Source organism: Salmo salar, chromosome ssa03 (genome assembly GCF_905237065.1).
Source record: "Salmo salar chromosome ssa03, Ssal_v3.1, whole genome shotgun sequence".
NCBI classification, from domain to species: domain Eukaryota; kingdom Metazoa; phylum Chordata; class Actinopteri; order Salmoniformes; family Salmonidae; genus Salmo; species Salmo salar.
Window position 1 is genome coordinate 22,771,900 of NC_059444.1, and position 22,267 is coordinate 22,794,166.

Below are 22,267 nucleotides of genomic sequence, written 5' to 3' on the forward strand. Positions count from 1 at the left end.
ACATTGTGTGATGAGAAATAGGCAAGGTCAGTTGAAATGCTGAACACAAATATCCTTTAATGTTCTTAATTTATATTCAAGCATAACGTATTTTGTATATATTGTTCAAACATTCATCCTCTCTCTCTGGAATTCCCTCTCATTGTACAACTGCTTAAAGTTTGATAATAAAATAGGCCTACCATATGACTATCAGCAACCAATCATATTTGTTGTGCAAGAGAATGTCTGATATTTATATTTGTAATAAAAAAAGTTTCCAAAGTTATATTCATTGCTTGCTGTGTAGACTAAATTGAGCGTCTTAATACATTGAGACGTTTTTCTGACTCACGCGTAAATCTATTGCCAAAAGGTGTGCCAAATTACGCACGGCTTTCTCAAGCCAGAAATCTGCCCAATGACATTTGTTTTTACGGTAGTATAGAAATGCTAGAGAGGATTTACAGAGAAATTACAGTTATATAACGGTAACAGAGTAATTATTTAACCTGTGCCTGCAGTGGGATGCTGACTCAACCAAAACAATACCTAGTATTACAACAATGTCATAGTCTTGAGGTAAAATGAACATCTACTTCTGGTTGTTCAGCCAAGAAAAGGAGAAGACGTGTTTGGGTCCATCTTTGTCATCTGTGTTTTGCTGACTTGATGCCGTATCAGAAGTCATCTGTGAAAAACAAAGAGCAAAACCATTAGAGGTCCCCTATGTCATCAAACTATTGCAAAGCTGTTCGTTGTATAAATAGTCTATTGTTCAGAATTTTGTTTGTAAATGGGATCAAATTAAAACTCGCAATGCATACTAAATAAGTAAAGCATAATTTAGAGAGAATATAAAGAAATATTTATGTAATCTGTAGCATGTCCTTAAGGTCCATGCAGAATTAGAAGTCAAATGAAGGAAGGATTCTGACATTCCTCAACAGAAAATATTGTTGCTTACATATTCCAAAGCACTAATTTAACACAAGGAAATCAAATATTTTGTAGAGTCTAAAGAGCTTCTTTGAGATACGAAATACAAAATAACTAACATATAAATAAATGTATACCATATTTATCTCACCACACCTGCTCACACCCACAATATGTCCTGTATCAATCAATATGGTGTCCTGAATTACCATATCCACATCCATACAATAACCTCAGAGCACACAAGATCAGTCAGCAATTTGACCTGAGAAAGGAAAATTGCACTAAATTGAAACTTCTCATGTTTTCAATCTAAAGCGGGTAACCTTTTAAGTGTGATAGACTGAGTGCTTAAGTATTAGTCAGTGCACAAATGAAGAAATAAACATCCTAATGGTAGACTTTATCAGACTCCAAAGCTGATGCAGTAAAATGAACAAAGCCACAACTGTGACACAGAAAGCCACTTCCTGTGACGAAACAAAACAACCAAGCTTTATTTCTTCAGGATTATTAGAGTTGTTGTAACAAGATGATTTTAGGTTATGCAAGTGATGATTTTAGGTTATACACATGCCACGCACGCACACACACACACGCACGCACCGCACACACACACGAAGACCCTTTCTGATAAACGCCTCTATGACTGTAGGCCATTCATTTTTTCCCCCTCGGGAATGAATACAAACTGTTCCAGGTGGCTTTTCCCTTTTCAATTGAATCCACATGATTATGTTGATGTAAACACTATGCTCATTCAAATTAGCACTCCACATGCAAATGAAAGTCAATGGTGATGACATGTAACAGAGCGGTTGATAATTATCCCTATGAAAACAGCAGCGTCCCCCTCCCTGCTTCACCCCTAACACACGCAGGGCTACGGCAACCAGAGAGCAGGCAGGTGTCTCATCATTGAAGCCTCCTGCTGAGGTGAAAGCCACTGCCGTAACCCAGGCCAGGTCCCATGCAGGCCCACTCTGAGTTGAGCAGAGCACAGCTGCTTTAAACAATGGCTGAACTATTCTGATACACATTGGATATTGACTGGTTTCAATAACCACATTTTCCTCATACAGAGGGCAGGAGATAAAAGCCAAGCAATAATAATATTCGTTTTATACTTAAAAATATCCATATGGTTAGTGAACTCAAATGTGACCTTGACTGTCACTGCACTAGACAGCTGCTGGGATGGAGTTAGCCAGGGATCATACGTTATCATGTATCATACTGAGACATTTTCAGTCAATTTCACGGCTAGGCTGTAGTGTGTTATAGACGGTCCTCTCACCTGTGTCGGTGGCTCCGCTGATGGGAAGTTAACCAGATTTGTGTTTGGGAACTGAACAGGAGTTGTGGTTGGGGTTGGGAAGTGGACTGGGCTGGCCTGTGCGGTGGCAGTTGGTGTTGGGGTTAGGGATGGGAATTGTACCGGGGTTGTGGCACAGGCGGGGCCCTGTGGGTTGGCTAGGGTAGCCATGACACCTAGGGTCTCAATAGGTCTCTGAGGAAGGGGTGGGGGTGCTGTCTGCTGCTGGGGCTGTGGAGGGTTGACCTTAACGACAGAGGGCCCTGCAGCAGAGGGGGAGACATCTGTACGGGTCGCCCCTGTCATCCGCCTCAATTCTACTTCCTCTTCTCCATCTTCAAATTCTTCATCGTCTTCATCATCTGAACAACAACCAAGAGTTCAAAATACGAAAATAGTAAATTGTTTAATTTTACTTCAGTTTTACATTGATCTTGCTATTGTTATTTGCATAGTTTCTTTTGTGGCACTAGAAGAAGTGATTTTGGACATTGTGAAAGAACATTGAAATGCCAACGTCACACTCAATACTCAATACTCCCTACCTCTCACAAAGTCTATAGTGAGCAGTACCCTCCTTTCCCGCTCAAAGTTAGCTGTGTAGTGATCCATGTTGTCATAGCCACGCTCCACTTTGTCTAGGTGGGAGATGTTAGTGCCTGCAATGAGCCTGGTAGACGGAGAGAGAGATCACAGTTACACTGTAGTTTCTGAGGACCAGAACTAGTCTGAAATTGGAAAAAAGGGTATGTGTACTCACTTTTGTAGAAGAGGCTTTGCAGTCTGTGGGAGCAAAGATGAGAAAGGAATTACTTCTCAGAAAACTCTGATGTAGACATTGCACAACATGTCTCCTGAGAAAACATCTCGGAAGACATTGCACAACATGTTTGTAATAACATGTTACACTTTTTATTCTAACACGGTACATAACCAATTATGATATTGATTTATCACTGACACAGAATTTCAGATGCTTATATGGCTATTTTATGTGGTAGTAATTTGTCCTTTCTGGACAAAAACAATGTTTTTCATCACCTGCAGGAAAGTAGCCATCTCTGACTCCTCCATTGTCTGTATCCCTGTCTCCACAATCTTTGCCATGTTCTCCAGGTGCTCTCTATACTTCCTCATGAGGCCGTTTATATAGTCCAGTTTCTCCTGTTGCTCTGCGTTGATCTTCAGGGTCATGTCTCCTTTCCGCTCCTCCAGGACGGCATAAAGATGATCAAAACTTTCACACACTTTGGATTTCTGCCTCCTGCCATTCTCCTGTTAGACAGCCATGATTGTACTGTAAGGTTAAACTGACAAATAACTAGGTCATATAGATATTGTCAGTAGCAAAAATGAGGGCGCATAAAAATTAAGCATACCATTTTTACCATCAATATTGTTGAAGTTTTATACAATGTGAAAATGTTGTTATAGACGAAACATAAGAAAGGAGAAAAGGTTGAAGGCTTCACCTCAACGGTCTTACAGGTCTCATCCAGTTGACTCATGATGCCTTGAATCCTGTCGTTGTTCCCCACTAGCATGGCTATACAGTCAGTCAACTCAGTCTGGAACACACACACATACAGAGGTCCAGCATTAAAAAAAAATGTAAGTGACATTTTATGTACCAAGGGGAAGTTTGACTTCAATTTGATATACCTGTAAAGCATCATTATGAAAAAGGAAATAGACAGATATAAACATAAAATAAACAAGTTAACCTTTTGCTTATTGAATACAGTGTTGAGTGGGGCCACATCACAGTCTTTGTGGGCTCCGAACACCTTGCAGAGAGAGCAGGTGGGCACGCCACACGTCACACAGTAGATGTTGATCTTCTCACCCTCATGCTCCTCACACATGGGCTGGTGACACTTGGCAGGGTCAGGCTCCGGCTTGCTGCTATAGAACAGGTGACAGTTATACTTTGGGGATCCTGTTTACACCACTCATTGGACAAAGACTTCCTGGTGACCTTTTTAAAAACTCAACAACCCTGGTGTAATCGAATTACCAGTGAGAGATTGTGAGCGAGGAAGCTATATGGTTAATCGAGCACAGTAATGTCGGTCACACTGGCAAGTCACAAAAACACCTTTGTGTCCACAGTGCCTTAAATGTTCAAGCCATAATATTATAACATCAAAGTAAGTGAAAGAATGTAGTACAGACAAACATACTTTCTCCTCATGGAATGTTAGCGTTTCAGAATAGCCATAATTGATGTTTATTTGGCAACCAAGAGTAGGCTAGCATTTTGAATAACTGTTTTTAATAGTCCACTTGTGTAACGTAGGCCTAATCCACAGTTGCTTGATGAGCCTATCACACCACTGTGAATAAAACGCATTCTGCACTTGGCTCCCAGATTCAAGCAACAGGCCCATGTGAAAATTGTATTTGTCTTGTCCTGGTAATTTACTCAAGAACTTTAAATTGATTGTGCAAAAAGGATATGCTAAAAAGGCAGGAGCAGATGACGTCTTTTTATAGATCTACTGTTTTGGTTTATTAGGACGTAGTTAAGTGAATTTACATGTAGCTATTGCAGATAATCTACTATGGATAGTTAATGACAGAAGTTGTATTTTAAAAACATTGGGTTTTTCTACGTCAACTATTTTTGTCAACTACTTGTGTACTGTCTATCTCTCCTAAAAGCAGACCAAATACTATATTGATGTCTAGAGAATGTAGTACGGCTGAAATTGGAATAAAAATAGAACTCTCTTAACTGACTGCTGCCTCATTGGCCTGCATTATAAAAACAAAATCTAACTAACAGGCAACGTGTCCAGCCACCCATGAGTAAACCTCAACTTCACAATGAAAAAAACGAATATATATTCTCCTCCAATTTTCCGTTTCTCATCAGTAGTTTTCCAATTCATTCTATATGTTGTTCAGGATAGTATGTAGTCTTCTTGATGTCCAGATTTATTGGTGTGAGGTTTGCTGTTTGTCTAATTGGTCAGATATACATGGGACTGCTGCTGAGTGCCTCCGACTAAATTGTCTGCCAATCTTTTGAAATAGGCCTGTAGTGTCTCACCTTGAGGACTCCTGTTTGTACATATCAATGATATTCTGTCTGTCTCAGACCAATTGTCTTAGGCCTGCTGTCTTCTTTTAGGTATTTATTGTCTCACCTTGAGGACTCCTGTTCTTGTTTGTACATGTCAATGATATTCTCCACCAGCAGGTTCCTCTGCAGGCCATAGACTCCATGTCTGTCCAGGACCACCTCATGTCTGCAGGACGGGCAGCGGAAACGTCCCCCTGAAGATACAGTGGTTCCTCTGGTCGATAGATAAGGGTTTGAGGCCTACACAGGACATCAGTGTGTCAATGGCGTTAGATAAAGCCAGTGGAAATGTTTAAATATAGGCCTACCGATTTCTAATATTGGTTAGTAGTATTTGCGTTGTTTACTGGTTAAAATGTGTGTTAGTTGATTCTATAATGGCATGGGTCTAGAGGAAACACGTTGTTTCTTTTCAGCATTATAGAATAAGTGGTAATTGAATACTGACAATTAAAGGATGAGCAATACCTTTACTACAATGTCAGAATTCTGTACATGTAATGTATATGAATGGATAAACCTTTAAGAGACAGCAGTAAAGGTTAAAGGTTAAAAGTTCAGCTGTAAAATAACCAACCTACCTGGAAAATATCTTGGGCACATTTTCGACAAAGGTTGTGTTGACAAGGGAGAATCACCACCGGTTTGGTAAACATCTCCAAACAGATAGGGCAAATGAGCTGTTTCTCCAAGCTGTCCATGGTGCTGTCTTGCTTTGTGGAATGTGAATACCCCAGAGATATATTCATTGCACAGTGGAAAAACAAAACCACCACTGCTGTCTTTAGGGATACCAGCAAACAGTCCCCCAACGGTCCCTCAATCCCTAAAGAACTGACTTGGCAAAGATTAAAGATGTCTACTCCTTTAGAACAATGCAGAGTCACTGGGCCTGCTTAGGCGCTCGTTGCTGTCCTCAAAGTTCCTTCGAACGGATCGCATTGCTCCCTAGCTGGCAATCCACTGAGTGTCACAGGCTGTTTTTAGAAACCCCCACGTCAAGGGTTGCCATGCTTACATGCCCATATATGAAAATGTCACGAGAAGGGTTAGGGGGTTCAGCTGTTACCACCTCTGAAACAGGAAGGGGTAAGCCCATACCTCTACCAAACAGAGTGGGCTGAAGTTGCTCCTAGACAGTGATCTTGGGTCAGTTTTGCATTTCCCCCACTAATAGTTAAGGTTCGGATTGGGGGAGGGGAAGCTGATCCTAGATCTGTACCTAGACTTCCCCCCGGACATAGTCTTTCAAACAAACTCACGATGGCAAGTCACTGCTCTGACTCTTGAACAATAGTGGGCTATAACTCCGTTTAGAGTTGTTAATCAATAAACAATAATTGCCCTATAATGCAATAATGCTTTTGTAGAAAACATTCAAGTTGGCCTACATCTGAGAAATGATTGCGATCAATGTCAAAAGACTCCAGTCCATATCCCAATGACAAACATAATCTATTGCGAAACATTGGTCACCTAATTTAATACCAGTATGTGTCCTTGAATAAATGATGCTATGCTGATACTGTAAGCAATGCCCCATTCACACATTTATTCTGAACCTGTCATCAGTCTACAGCATTAAAACAAATATACCCTATATATATAGGGTATACGCATACCAATAAATCAGATACCATTTCATGTTGACTGTATAGACAGATAAAATCATACATTTATTTTCAACAAAATACTTTTGTTCTATTTTTATACATACACATACTCTAATATTTACACACTGAGCTATTTGTACTATGTGACAAGTGAAGCCAATGCACTCCAGAGTGTTTAGGTAAGTGAAAGGAGATGATGGATTTAGTTTGCAGGGGAACAATGACATCAACTACCTCCAATGAAAACAGAAATCAAGATAAAAAATAAAAAATAAAAAACCCACCAAAAGCACTTATTTACAGAGAATGTAATGACGTTAGAGTGTGGGAACAGCCATTGGCATAGAACTGGACTGTGTAGTGTTTATGTAGTCTAGTGCCTCTCTACGGTTTGTAGATGTCCAAGTTCAGATGTAGCTTCGGTGGCCATCCCCAATCAACTGTGTCTTTTCACTGGCATTAGTTGGCTGGTGCACAACCGGAGTGTCCACATCTAGGATTACACAACAACATTGTGAATAATGACACTAAAATTCCCTACAATATCAAATGATCAACATAGATACCTTTGTCAATCCTATTGTTGTATTTTCTCTCGTTCCATTCATTGATGTTACACTTCGCTTTCACTATTTAACGGTATGGGTAGTTTGTTTGTTGTTTGCAGAAGATGTAAAGGTATGTTTAGAAATGATTTGTTCCTCTATTATTCTACCAAGATGTTATAAGAAATGTTTCTGAACGGCACAAAGATGATGTATCACATCAACACAAAGCCATCACAACTACTTGTTGTTGAATCTCCAGAGACATGAACTCATTGTACAAATTTGCCCATCAACTTCTCATAATTGATGCGTTGGCAGAAACAATTAGCTATTTATCTGTCTACACTGCTTACCATACATTTGTAAACATGTAATAAACCTCTAACTACCATTCAAAGTAAAACAGTGAATTTGTAAGCAGTGATCTTTTTTCTAACATGGATGTTATATAAATATTGTGCTGTTGAAATCATAGGGCAAGAGAAGCCTATGTGTTTCTTAAGGGATGCTTCATACTTTGGCAAATGGGGCCCTTTATCTACTTCCCCAGAGTCAGATGAACTCGTGGATACCATTTGTATGTCTCTGTGTCCAGTATGAAGGAAGTTAGAGGTAGTTTCACGAGCCAATGCGAACTAGTGTTAGCACAAAGTCTGGAAGTCTATGGGTATCTGACAGCATGCTAGTACAGTTGAAGTCGGAAGTTTACATACACCTTAGCCAAATACATTTAAACTCTGTTTTTCACAATTCCTGACATTTCATTTTAGTAAAAATTCCCTGTCTTAGGTCAGTTAGGATCAACACTTTATTTTAAGAATGTAGTAGAGAGAATGATTTATTTCAGCTTTAATTTCTTTCATCATATTCCCAGTGGGTCAGAAGTTTACATACACTTAATTAGTATTTGGTAGCATTGCCTTTAAATTGTTTAACTTTGGTCAAACGTTTCGGGTAGCCTTCCACAAGCTTCCCACAATAAGTTGGGTGAATTTTGGCCCATTCCTCCTGACAGAGCTGGTGTAACTGAATCAGGTTTGTAGGCCTCCATGCTCGCACACGCTTTTTAAGTTCTGCCCACAAATGTTCTATAGGATTCAGGTCAGGGCTTTGTGATGGCCACTCCAATACCTTGACTTTGTTATCGTTAAGTAATTATAACATAACTTTGGAAGTATGCTTGGGGTCATTGTCCATTTGGAAGACCCATTTGCGACCAAGCTTTAACTTCCTGACTGATGTCTTGAGATGTTGCTTCAATATATCCACATAATTTTTCTGCCTCATGATGCCATCTATTTTGTGAAGTGCACCAGCCCCTCCTGCAGCAAAACACCCCCACAATATGATGCTGCCACCCCCGTGCTTCACGGTTGGGATGGTGTTCTTCGGCTTGCAAGCCTCCCCCTTTATCCTCCAAACATAACGATGGTCATTATGGCCAAACAGTCCTATTTTTGTTTCATCAGACCAGAGGACATTTCTCCAAAAAGTACGATATTTGTCCCCATGTGCAGTTGCAAACCGTAGTCTGGCTTTTTTATTGCGGTTTTGGAGCAGTGGCATCTTCCTTGCTGATCGGCCTTTCAGGTTATGTCGATATAGGACTCATTTTACTGTGGCTATAAATACTTTTGTACCTGTTTCCTCCAGCATCTAAAGCCATGACATCATTTTCTGGAATTTTTCATGCTGTTTAAAGGCACAGTCAACTTAGTGTATATAAACTTCTGACCCACTGGAATTGTGATACAGTGAATTATAAGTGAAATAATCTGTCTGTAAACAATTGTTGGAAAAATTACTTGTGTCATGCACAAAGTAGATGTCCTAACCGACTTGTCAAAACTATAGTTTGTTAACAAGAAATTTGTGGAGTGGTTGAAAAACGAGTTTTAATGACTCCAACCTAAATGTATGTAAACTTCCTGCTTCAACTGTGTGTGTGTGTGTGTGTGTGTGTGTGTGTGCATGTGCGTGTGCGTATGCGTGTGTGTGTGTGTGTGTGTGTGTGTGTGTGTGTGTGTGTGTGTGTGTGTGTGTGTGTGTGTGTGTGTGTGTGTGTGTGTGTGTGTGTGTGCGTGTGTCTTCACCCACTGACTGTGTCCCCTCACCAGTCTCCTTGTCGTGGCGGATCTCCTCCTCCAGGTCTTCAGGGGAGACATAGCTGTCTGTTCCCTCTCCGGGGTGCATGGGCTTCAGCTTTCCACAGCAGCAGTTACAGCAGCAGCACAGGCAGCAGCAGCAGTAGCACCCCGTTATCACGCCACACAAGGCAAAGAGACCCTGACAGGAGAGAGATATACTATAGGTTAACACAACACAAAAACATGCACGCACGCACGCAGACAGACTCAAACACAAACGCAGCAGCTCGCACCAATCTTTCCCCTCCATGCACAATAAAACCATCCAGGGATTCCAGATGACTGTGAAAGCTCACCTTAGCCCACCAGGTAGACAGCATGAAGTAGGTGTTGACATTCTCCTCTCCAAACTGCTGGGCCACATAAAGGCCAAGGGAGCCGTAGCTGTCATAAATGTTTCTCTTGGTGACGTCTGACAGAATGGAATTAGCGCTGTTGAGCTCCTTGAATTTCTCTGCTGTCTCTGGGTTATCAGGGTTCTTGTCCGGGTGGTACCTCAGAGCAAATTTTCTGAAAGTAATTCAAAAGTAAATAAATGAACGCACACAAATATGGATTTCTCCTTTGTGGTTTCAGAAACTGGGTGAGATGGTGTGTAAAGACAAAGGCTGTATTGTCTGTTTAGTGTTTACCATACAGTTCTATTCTCTATGGATTTCATTATGGTCATTTATTTGACTTATCTAGACACACACTTGTTTGTCTGGATCTAGCCATGCTGGCAATAAGCCTACTGCCCTATCTGGTGTCTGGAAAACAACAACACAACGGAGATGTGGCATCTGCTGTGGTGCGTGAACATGTCTTTTTTAGTATTAGAAACCACTTTGGAGCATGGCTGCGGGAAAATGTTTAGGGGGTGGGGTACTTAGAGATGATTGATTTATTTTATTCTGATTTATCAGGGGGTGCATGAACATGATTAGAGGTTATTCATGTCTGCAATTAATAATAACATTGCAACTACCATCTTGCGTCAAAATAGATAATCGGAGCATCAGGCATGAATCTATACATGTATTAAATTCTTTGTTTAAACAACATTAGGGCATTGACAACACTGTAATGTCCTATCAGTTTTCATTCATTTAAGTTAAATTCATTTATGCCTAGTTTCCATAACAAACAAAAAATGGAGTGAGATTAATTAAAATTACATTAGTAGAAAACAAATGTTCCAATCCTACATATAGATACAGTGAGAAAGGGTAAAGAGGGGCATATCTAGAGTTGAGCGTGTGTGGAACACATGAGTGTGCATAAATTTAGTATTGATTATTCTGCAATGTGTCTGTAAGTGATGATCACACCATTTCTTCCCAACATCATGTGATACAGTATATGATAGATACTGTATACACTGAGTATACAAAACATTAAGCACACCTGCTCTTTCTGAATCCAGGTAAAAGCTATAATCCCTTATTGGTGTCACTTGCTAAATTCACTTCAATCTGTGTAGATGAAGGGGAGGATTTTTAAGCCTTGAGACAATTGAGACATGGATTTTGTGCGTGCCATTCAAAGGGTGAATGGCCAAGACAAAAGATTGAAGTGCCTTTGAACGGGGTATGGTGGTAGGTGCCAGTTCGGGCGCATCGGTTTGTGTCAAGAACTGCAATGCTGCTGGGTTTTTCAAGGTCAACAGTTACCCGTGTTTTTCAAGAATGGTCCTCCACCCAAAAGACATCCAGCCAACTGTGGGAAGCATTGGAGTCAACATGGGCCAGCATCCCTGTGGAACGCTTTCGACACCTTGTAGAGTCCATGCCCCGACGAATTGAGGTTGTTTTGAGGGCAAATGGGGGGGATGAAACTCAATATTAGGAAGAAGTTGCTAATGTTTGGTATACTCAGTGTAAACAGTATGTGATAGTGATGGATATACATGTAGATGTGATTGATAGATATACACGTGGATGTGATAGATAGTGATAGATCAAATGTGATAGATAGTGATAGATATAAATGTGATATATATAGATGTGATAGATATAGATGTGATAGATAGTGATGATATAGATGTGATAAATATAGATGTGTGTAAGGGCTGTCTTCAGGAATGGACCAAAATGCAGCGGAGTTAGTATTCATCTTTCAATTTAATTAGAAAGAACACTATACAAAACAAAAACAAGGAAACTGACAGCCAATAGTCCTGTCAGGTGCAACCACACTAAACAAGAAACAATTACCCACAAACCCCAGTGACAAACAACTCCTACATATGTGACTCCCAATCAGGAACAACGATTCCCAGCTGTTCCTGATCAGGAGTCACAAGACACACACCAGACTGCCACGTCCTGACCCCCAAACTACTACACCAGCTCCATCTGCTGGTCAGGACGTGACAGTACCCCCCCTCAAGGTGCAGACCCCAGAATGCACCTAACCACAACAACAAAAAACCACCAACAAACAAAATCCCCAACAAAACCCTAAAACAGTAACCCTAAACAATAAGGGAGGGAAGGGAGGGTGGCTGCCGTCAACGACGGCACTGTGCTACACCCTCCCTCCCCAACCCACCTATCCTGGAGGTGGCTCCGGTGCAGGACGTGGACCCTGCTCCACCCTCGGCGTCGCCCACTTCGGTGGAGCCGATAGCTGCGCCAGGCAGACGGACCCCTCGGGCTGGGCCGGGGGACAGGAGGGCCCCTCGGGCTGGGCCGGGGGACAGGAGGGCCCCTCGGGCTGGGCCGGGGGACAGGAGGGCCCCTCGGGCTGGGCCGGGGGACAGGAGGGCCCCTCGGGCTGGGCCGGGGGACAGGAGGGCCCCTCTGGCTGGGCCGGGGACAGGAGGGCCCCTCGGGCTGGGCCGGAGAGCAGGAGGGCCCCTCGGGCTGGGCCGCAGAGCAGGAGGGCCCCTCGGGCTGGGCCGCAGAGCAGGAGGGCCCCTCGGGCTGGGCCGCAGAGCAGGAGGGCCCCTCGGGCTGGGCCGGAGAGCAGGAGGGCCCCTCGGGCTGGGCCGGAGAGCAGGAGGGCCCCTCGGGCTGGGCCGGAGAGCAGGAGGGCCCCTCGGGCTGGGCCGGAGAGCAGGAGGGCCACTCGGGCTGGGCCGGAGAGCAGGAGGGCCACTCGGGCTGGGCCGGAGAGCAGGAGGGCCACTCGGGCTGGGCCGGAGGGCAGGAGGGCCCCTCGGGCTGATCCTGACAGGCCGGGCACCCTGGCAGATCAGGGCAGGCGGGCACCTCTGGCAGAACCGGGCAGTCTGGCCACCCTGGCAGTTCAGGGCAGTCTGGCCACCCTGGCAGTTCAGGGCAGTCTGGCCACCCTGGCAGTTCAGGGCAGTCTGGCCACCCCGGCAGTTCAGGGCAGTCTGGCCACCCCGGCAGTTCAGGGCAGTCTGGCCACTCCGGCAGTTCAGGGCAGTCTGGCCACTCCGGCAGTTCAGGGCAGTCTGACCTCTCTGGCGACTGTTGACTGGCGGGCAGCTCTGACGACTGTTGACTGGCGGGCAGCTCTGACGACTGTTGACTGGCGGGCAGCTCTGACGACTGTTGACTGGCGGGCAGCTCTGACGACTGTTGACTGGCGGGCAGCTCTGGTGATGGTTGACTGGCGGGCAGCACTGACGACTGTTGACTGGCGGGCAGCTCTGGTGACTGTTGACTGGCGAGGCTGGGTTGACACACTAGACTCCTGATGCGTGGGGCTGGTATAGGACGTGCCAGCCTGGAGACACGCACCTCCATGCTAGTGCGTCTGGCGGGAAACACCGGACCGAAAGGGCGCACTGGCGGTCTTGAGCGCAGGGTTGGCATCACCCCTTCCGACTCGATGCCTACTTCGCCCTGGCACATGCGGGGCGCTGGTACCTTGCCTACCGGCCTGAAAATCCCAGGCCTCACCACAGCCCCAAACCCAAAGCACGGGACCTGTCCAGTCTGCCCTACAAGGGTACGGGGAGCTGGCCTGGGGCTGTAATCTCGCCCCGCCAAATAGCCCTTGTGCCCCCCCCTAAAAAATTATTGGGGCTGCCTCCAACATTCCTCCCTCACTTGCCTCTGTCCTCTTCTCCGCTGCTTGGTCCTTTGGTGGTGGGTAATTCTGTAAGGGCTGTCTTCAGGAATGGACCAAAATGCAGCGGAGTTAGTATTCATCTTTCAATTTATTTAGAAAGAACACTATACAAAACAAAAACAAGGAAACTGACAGCCAATAGTCCTGTCAGGTGCAACCACACTAAACAAGAAACAATTACCCACAAACCCCAGTGACAAACAACTCCTACATATGTGACTCCCAATCAGGAACAACGATTCCCAGCTGTTCCTGATCAGGAGTCACAAGACACACACCAGACTGCCACGTCCTGACCCCCAAACTACTACACCAGCTCCATCTGCTGGTCAGGACGTGACAATGTGATAGATAGTGATAGACATAGATGTGTGTCACAAGCGTCGTAGTGAACAGACCAAGGCGCAGCGTGTAGAGAGCTCATTCTTACTTTATTAAATGATGACACTTTAACGAAAAACATCCAAACGACCGCCAACAGTTCCGTAAGGTACTCAGACTATACGGTAAACAACCACACACAAAACCCAAAGGAAAACAGGCTGCCTAAGTATGGCGTCCAATCAGAGACAACGAAAGACACCTGCCTCTGATTGGAAACCATACTCGGCCACAGATGGAAAATGAAACATAGAAACAGAAAACTAGAACATATTCCCCTAGAAACAGTACCCCTCCCAAAGGTGCAGACCCCGACTGCACCCCAAACAAAAAACCCACAAAAACAACCCCAAACCTAAAGGGAGGGAAGGGAGGGTGGCCACCGTCTACGACGGTTCCTGTGCTACACCCACCCCTTCCGCCAATCCTCCAGCTACGGAGGTGGCTCCGGCTCTGGGCGTAGCCCCGTTCTGCGCTGCCGACCACCGCAGGAGGCTCTGGGCTGCAGACCGTCGCCAAAGGCTCTGGGCTGCAGACCGTCGCCGAAGACTCTGGGCTGAAGACCGTCGCTGAAGACTCTGGGCTGCAGACTGTCGCTGGAGGCCCCGGGCTGAGAGGCGTCGCTGGAGGCCCCGGGCTGAGAGGCGTCGCAGGAGGCCCCGGGCTGAGAGGCGTCGCTGGAGGCCCCGGGCTGAGGAGCGTCGCTGGAGGCCCCGGGCTGAGGAGCGTCGCTGGAGGCCCCGGGCTGAGGAGCGTCGCTGGAGGCTCCGGGTTGAGGAGCGTCGCTGGAGGCTCCGGGCTGATGTGCGTAGCTGGAGGCTCCGGGCTGAGGAGCGTCGCTGGAGGCTCCGGACTGGGGAGCGTCTCTGTAGATTCCGGACTGGGGACCTTCGCTGCAGGCTCCGTGCCATGGATCATCACTACTGGTTCCGCGCCCTGGATCATCACTGGAGGCTTTGTGCCATGGATCATCACTGGAGACTCCGGGCCATGGGTTATCACTGGAGGCTTCGTGCCATGGATCATCCCTACAGGCTCCGGGCCATGGATCATCACTGGAGGCTTCGTGCCATGGATCATCCCTACAGACTCCGGGCCATGGATCATCACTGGAGGCTTCATGCCATGGATTATCGCTGAATGCTTCGGACCGTTGATCATTACTGGAGGCTTCCTATGGGGAGCTGGAACCGTTCTCACCAGACTGGGGAGACGCACAGGAGACTGGGTGCGCAGAGCAGGCACAAGGCACACTGGGCCGTGGAGGTGCACCGGAGGTCTGGAGCTCAGGGCTGGCACACCCACACCTGGCTGGATGGTAACTGTAGCCCAGCACGGGCGGAGCGCTGGCACAGGGCGAACTGGGCTGTGCTGGGGAATGAGGGCTGCCGTGCGAAAAGCAGGCGCAGGATAAACTGGGCCGAGGAGACGCACTGGCGGCCAGATGCGTTGAGCCGGCGCACTTCTTCCTGGCTGCCGGTCAACTCTCATCTGGCAACGCTGCGGGGCCAGTACCGACCGCACCGGACTGTGCGTGCGGATGGGCGAGATAGTGCGCATCACCCCGTAATGCATTTCTCGCCCCTCTGCACGTCCGCTCCGCAGTGCCCTCTCTGCCAGTACCATTTCCCGGAATCTCGCGTCGAACTCAGCGCTTGACTCCTTTATTGGCTCCGGTTTGCTCCACAGCTCTCTCCTGTACGCCCGGGAAGTTAGGTCAGGGCTCCCCCTGACCTAGCCAAACTACCCGTATGCCCCCCCAATTTTTTTTGGGGGGGGCTGCCTCTCAGCCTCCTCTTGCCGTTCCAGCCGTTCCTCCCAGTAATGCCGTTCCGCCTTCGCTGCCTCTATCTCCTCCGGCGGGCGGCGATACTCTCCCGGCCTTGTCCACGTTCCTGCCCCATCCAGGATTTCCTCCCAGGTCCATGACTCCACGTACCTCCTCCCACGCTGCTTGGTCTTCTTTCGGTGGGTGGTTCTGTCACAAGCGTCGTAGTGAACAGACCAAGGCGCAGCGTGTAGAGAGCTCATTCTTACTTTATTAAATGATGACACTTTAACGAAAAACAACCAAACGACCGCCAACAGTTCCGTAATGTACTCAGACTATACGGTAAACAACCACCCACAAAACCCAAAGGAAAACAGGCTTCCTAAGTATGGCTTTCAATCAGAGACAACAAAAGACACCTGCCTCTGATTGGAAACCATACTCGGCCACACATGGAAAATGAAACATAGAAACAGAAAACTAGAACAAATTCCCCTAGAAACAAACCAACCCCAAAACACACAAAACACCCCCCCTGCCACGCCCTGACCATACTACTATAGCAAAATCACCCTTTTCACTGGTCAGGACGTGACAATGTGATAGATAGTGATATACAGTGAGGGAAAAAAGTATTTGATCCCCTGCTGATTTTGTACGTTTGCCCACTGACAAAGAAATGATCAGTCTATAATTTTAATGGTAGGTTTATTTGAACAGTGAGAGACAGAATAACAACAAAACAATCCTGAAAAACGCATGTAAAAATTTTTATAAATTGATTTGCATTTTAATGAGGGAAATAAGTATTTGACCCCCTTTCAATCAGAAAGATTTCTGGCTCCCAGGTGTCTTTTATACAGGTAACGAGCTGAGATTAGGAGCACACTCTTAAAGGGAGTGCTCCTAATCTCAGTTTGTTACCTGTATAAAAGACACCTGTCCACAGAAGCAATCAATCAATCAGATTCCAAACTCTCCACCATGGCCAAGACCAAAGAGCTCTCCAAGGATGTCAGGGACAAGATTGGAGACCTACACAAGGCTGGAATGGGCTACAAGACCATCGCCAAGCAGCTTGGTGAGAAGGTGACAACAGTTGGTGCGATTATTCGCAAATGGAAGAAACACAAAAGAACTGTCAGTCTCCCTCGGCCTGGGGCTCCATGCAAGATCTCACCTCGTGGAGTTGCAATGATCATGAGAACGGTGAGGAATCAGCCCAGAACTACACGGGAGGATCTTGTCAATGATCTCAAGACAGCTGGGACCATAGTCACCAAGAAAACAATTGGTAACACACTACGCCGTGAAGGACTGAAATCCTGCATCGCCCGCAAGGTCCCCCTGCTCAAGAAAGCACATATACATGCCCGTCTGAAGTTTGCCAATGAACATCTGAATGATTCATGGGACAACTGAGTGAAAGTGTTGTGGTCAGATGAGACCAAAATGGAGCTCTTTGGCATCAACTCAACTTGCCGTGTTTGGAGGAGGAGGAATGCTGCCTATGACCCCAAGAACACCATCCCCACCGTCAAACATGGAGGTGGAAACATTATGCTTTGGGGGTGTTTTTCTGCTAAGGGGACAGGACAACATCACCGCATCAAAGGGACGATGGACAGGGCCATGTACCGTCAAATCTTGGGTGAGAACCTCCTTCCCTCAGCCAGGGCATTGAAAATGGGTCGTGGATGGGTATTCCAGCATGACAATGACCCAAAACACACGGCCAAGGCAACAAAGGAGTGGCTCAAGAAGAAGCACATTAAGGTCCTGGAGTGGCCTAGCCAGTCTCCAGACCTTAATCCCATATAAAATCTGTGGAGAGAGCTGAAGGTTCGAGTTGCCAAATGTCAGCCTCAAAACCTTAATGACTTGGAGAAGATCTGCAAAGAGGAGTGGGACAAAATCCTGAGATGTGTGCAAACCTGGTGGCCAACTACAAGAAACGTCTGACCTCTGTGATTGCCAACAAGGGTTTTGCCACCAAGTACTAAGTAATGTTTTGCAGAGGGGTCAAATACTTATTTCCCTCATTAAAATGTAAATCATTTTATAACATTTTTGACATGCGTTTTTCTGGATTTTTTTGTTGTTGTTCTGTCTCTCACTGTTCAAATAAACCTACCATTAAAATTATAGACCGATCATTTCTTTGTCAGTGGGCAAATGTACAAAACCAGCAGGGGATCAAATACTTTTTTCCCTCACTGTATATAGTTGATGTAGATAGTGATAGATAATAGATATGATAGTGATGTACAGTAGATGTGATAGATAGTGATGATATAGATGTGATAGATATAGATGTGATAGATAGTGAGAGACATAGATGTGATATATATAGTTGATATAGATAGTGATAGATATAGATGATGTAGATAGTGATAGATAATAGATATGATAGTGATGTACAGTAGATGGGATAGATATACAGTGCATTCAGGAAAATATTCAGACCCCTTCACCTTTTCCATATTTTGTTACGTTACAGCCTTATTCTAAAAATTTTGAATCGTTTTTTTCCCCCTCATCAATCTACAGACAATACCCCATAACGACAAAAGCAAAAACAGGTTCGTATACATTTTTGCGATTTTATAAAAGATAAACAATGTACATTTCACATTTACATATGTAAGTACTCAGACCCTTTTCTCAGTACTTTGTTGAAGCACCTTTGGCAGCGATTACAGCCTCAAGTCTTCTTGGGTATGACGCTACAAGCTTGGCACACCTGTATTTAGGGAGTTTCTCCCATTCTTCTCTGCAGATCCTCTCAAGCTCTGTCAGGTTGGATGGGGAGAGTCACTGCACTGCTATTTTCAGGTCTCTCCAGAGATGTTCAAGTCTGGGCTCTTGCTGGGCCACTCAAGGACATTCAGAGACTTGTCCCGAAGCCACTCCTGCATTGTCTTTGCTGTGTGCTTAGGGTCATTGTCCTGTTGAAAGGTGAACCTTCTCCAACCTTCTCCCCAGTCTAAGGTCCTGAGCACTCTGGAGCATGTTTTCATCCAGGATCTTTCTGTACTTTGCTCCATTCATCGTTCCCTTGATCCTGACTACTTGGGACTGGGAGACTGGCTGGCATGTGCCTTTTACTGAAGATTGGCTTACATCTGGTCACTCTACCATAAAGGCCTGACTGGTGGTGCTGCAGAGATGGTTGTCCTTCTGGAAGGTTTTCCCATCTCCACAAAGGAACTGTCAGAGTGACCATCGGGTTCTTGGTCACCTCCCTGACCAATGCCCTTCTCACCCGATTGCTCAGTTTGACCGGGTGGCCAGCACTAGGAAGAGTCTTGATGGTTCCAAACTTCTTCCATTTAAGAATGATGGAGGCCATTGTGTTCTTGGGGACCTTCAATGCTGCAGAAATGTTTTGGTACCCTTCCCCAGATCTGTGCCTCGACACAATCCTGTCTCGGAGCTCTACGGACAATTCCTTAGACTTTTTTTAGCTCTGACATGCATTGTCAACTGTGGGACCTTATATAGACAGGTGTGTGCCTTTTCAAGTCATGTCCAATCAATTGAATTTACCACAGGTGGACTCCATTCAAGTTGTAGAAACATCTCAAGTATGGTCAACGGAAACAGGATGCATCTGAGCTCAATTTCGAGTCTCATAGAAAAGGATCAGAATACTTATGTAAATAAGGTATTTCTGTTTTTTATTTTTAATAAATGTGCAACATTTCAAAAAATTTTGTTTCACTTTGTCATTATGGGGTATTGTGTGACGATTGATGAGGATTTTTTATTTATTTAATCACTTTTAGAATAAGGCTGTAGCGTAACAAAATGTGGAAAAAGTCAAGGGGTCTGAATCCTCGATAGATAGATAGATAGATAGATAGATAGATAGACAGACAGACAGACAGACAGACAGACAGACAGACAGACAGACAGACAGACAGACAGACAGACAGACAGACAGACAGACAGACAGACAGACAGACAGACAGACAGACAGACAGACAGACAGACAGACAGACAGACAGACAGACAGACAGACAGACAAAGGCTTGTGCCTTATTTCCCACCTGTAGGACTTCTTGATGTCATCATGGGTACAGCCTTTTTCTAGTCCAAGCACTTGATACAGAGACTCTCCAGAGGTGGACAGAGAGCGCTGCCTTGGTTCAGACATCCTACCACCAAGGAGACAAAATAAATGCCTGGCTTCCCTAATTGTATGCAGCAGTTATCCTTCTTATTCCTTTATGGCATCAAAGTCCTCAGTTAAAGTCCTCTTCCTACCTGGTGAGGTGTATGATGACGATGGAGTTAGCAACTGTTAGCAACTGTTTGTCAGACATGAGGTGCGGTGAAATGAAACATTCATAAACTAGAGTTCTTGAGTTTCCCAAGCCACCAATGGGTCTGCTCTACACGCCTGTGTAGGCTTGATCAGGTTTCAGCTGAGACGGTCTGCTGCTTGTATTGTGTGAGACTGAAGGTAGGCATGACAACTCCTTGGTAAGGGTCTGGGAGAATGATTAGTATAAATATATCAGTTTCATTTAAACTCAAAATGTTTGACAGCAATGCCGCATACAATTCCAGAGAGTTGAGAACAGGTCTTTGATGGCCTAATACCTTTGCATATAAATAAATAAAACAACAATTGACACATCAATTCGTTTGTTTCAATTGAAGCTATTGTATAAAATACTTGATACAAAAAGAATGCTCAATATATAATAGGCATTGAACAGTCAGCCCTGTGCAGACTCTGCCATGAGGAAACAGAATCAATAGAGCATCTTTTCTGGTACTGTCCATCGATGGCTCGTTTTTGGAGCCTGGCCCAGGAATGGTTTTCATGTCATAATATCAGGGTTCAGATTGAACTGCAAACAGTATTGTTAAGGGATCTGAAAAACCACAATCCGTCAATCAGCATTATACTATTGGGTAAAGTATTTATTTTTAGGTCAATATTGGTATAAATGTTACAAACAGGGAGGTTCAAGACCCTCATTAGACATCACAGTAAAAGGGAGGGATGTATTGCTCAACTGGCAAGTGTCTTCACTGACATTTTCAACCTCTCCCTGACTAAGTCTGTAATACCTACATGTTTCAAGCAGACCACCATAGTCCCTTTGCCCAAGGAAGCGAAGGTAACCTGCCTAAATGATTACCGCCCCGTAGCACTCACATTGGTAACCATAAAGTGCTTTGAAAGGCTGGTAATGGCTCACATCATCAGCATCCTCCCGGATACCCAATACCCACTCCAATTTTCAACCGCCCTAACAGATCCACAGATGACGCAATCTCAATCGCACTCCACACTGCCCTTTCCCACCTGGACAAAAGGAACACCTATGTGAGAATGCTGTTCATTGACTACAGCTAAGTGTTCAACACCATAGTGCCCTCCAAGCTCATCACTAAGCTAAGGACCCTGTGACTAAACACCTCCCTCTTCAACTGGATCCTGGAATTCCTGACGGGCCGCCCCCAGGTGGTAAGAGTAGGCAACAACACGTCTGCCACGCTGATCCTCAACACTGGGGCCCCTCAGAAGTGTGTACTTAGTCCCCTCCTGTACTCCCTGTTCACCCACAAATGTGTGGCCAAACACGACTCCAACACCATCATTAAGGTTGCTGACGACACAACAGTGGTAGGCCTGAATACCGGCAACGATGAGACAGCCTATAGGGAGGAGGTCAGAGACCTGGCATTGTGGTGCCAGGACAACAACCTCTCCCTCAATGTGAACAAGACAAAGGAGCTGATCGTGGACTCAGGGGCGAAAATCTGATATCAACTTTGGAGGGGACAATTACATGACATTTTCTCAAGAGCAATTCCTGAGGGGGACACCAAAAGTAGTGCTGTAACACATAGCCTACATTGTAATATGGTAAATGTATATTGAGGAACCAAAGAAATAAGGTGTTTGCCGTACTCCTAACTACCGGTACCCAAAACTACACAACTAATCCTTCCCTGTGGCTCAGTTGGTAGAGCATGATGTGTGCAACGCTAGGGTTGTGTGTTAGATTCCCACGGGGGGCCAGTACAAAAAAAAAAAAAGGAAATGTATACATTAACTACTGTAATTCGCTCTGGATAACAGCGTCTGCTAAATGTAAAATGTAATCACAACAGCATTGCCTTTAACAAATCTTAGTTCAGCCACCAGTTTAAGTTGAGAGTGGGGGTATCCATGGCATTTTCCAATTATGTTCCTATTTTACAAGTCAAAAAAATTGAGAACCTTTCATAATGTTGCCAAACAAAGACTCAACAAACTTACCTGAGACTCCCTGTCTCTGCCAGTCTGTCCCTGCATATCTGTCCCCAACTCTGCTGTCTGTGTGCCATCTGTTGCCTGCTCTGCCTAATGACATCATTGTGAAACATTTCCATTAGAATTTCATTTCTTTCTTATGAACATTTTATCAACTAGTCTTTGAGATATTAGGCTACTAGG

The 22,267-nt window shown here is 45.1% G+C and overlaps 2 protein-coding genes across 4 annotated transcripts; both read right to left on the reverse strand.

Annotated features, from left to right (window-relative positions):
* Positions 1-37: 37 nt before the first annotated feature.
* On the reverse strand, positions 38-6,275 carry tri55 (Tripartite motif-containing protein 55). Of its 3 annotated transcripts, none has more exons than XM_014190338.2 (9): positions 5,903-6,275; positions 5,386-5,561; positions 3,958-4,135; positions 3,706-3,801; positions 3,275-3,508; positions 2,994-3,016; positions 2,779-2,903; positions 2,216-2,595; positions 38-670 (listed from the first exon to the last, which is right to left on the reverse strand). In XM_014190338.2, the coding sequence occupies exons 1-9, from the start codon at positions 6,068-6,070 to the stop codon at positions 575-577; spliced, it is 1,476 nt and encodes a 491-aa protein (XP_014045813.1). In that variant the 5' UTR covers positions 6,071-6,275; the 3' UTR covers positions 38-574.
* A 715-nt stretch (positions 6,276-6,990) lies between these two features.
* LOC106599615 (dnaJ homolog subfamily C member 5) lies at positions 6,991-20,073 on the reverse strand. The gene is made up of 4 exons (XM_014190906.2): positions 19,860-20,073; positions 9,926-10,139; positions 9,597-9,768; positions 6,991-7,427 (listed from the first exon to the last, which is right to left on the reverse strand). The coding sequence occupies exons 1-4, from the start codon at positions 19,964-19,966 to the stop codon at positions 7,342-7,344; spliced, it is 579 nt and encodes a 192-aa protein (XP_014046381.1). The 5' UTR covers positions 19,967-20,073; the 3' UTR covers positions 6,991-7,341.
* Between the last annotated feature and the right edge of the window lie 2,194 nt (positions 20,074-22,267).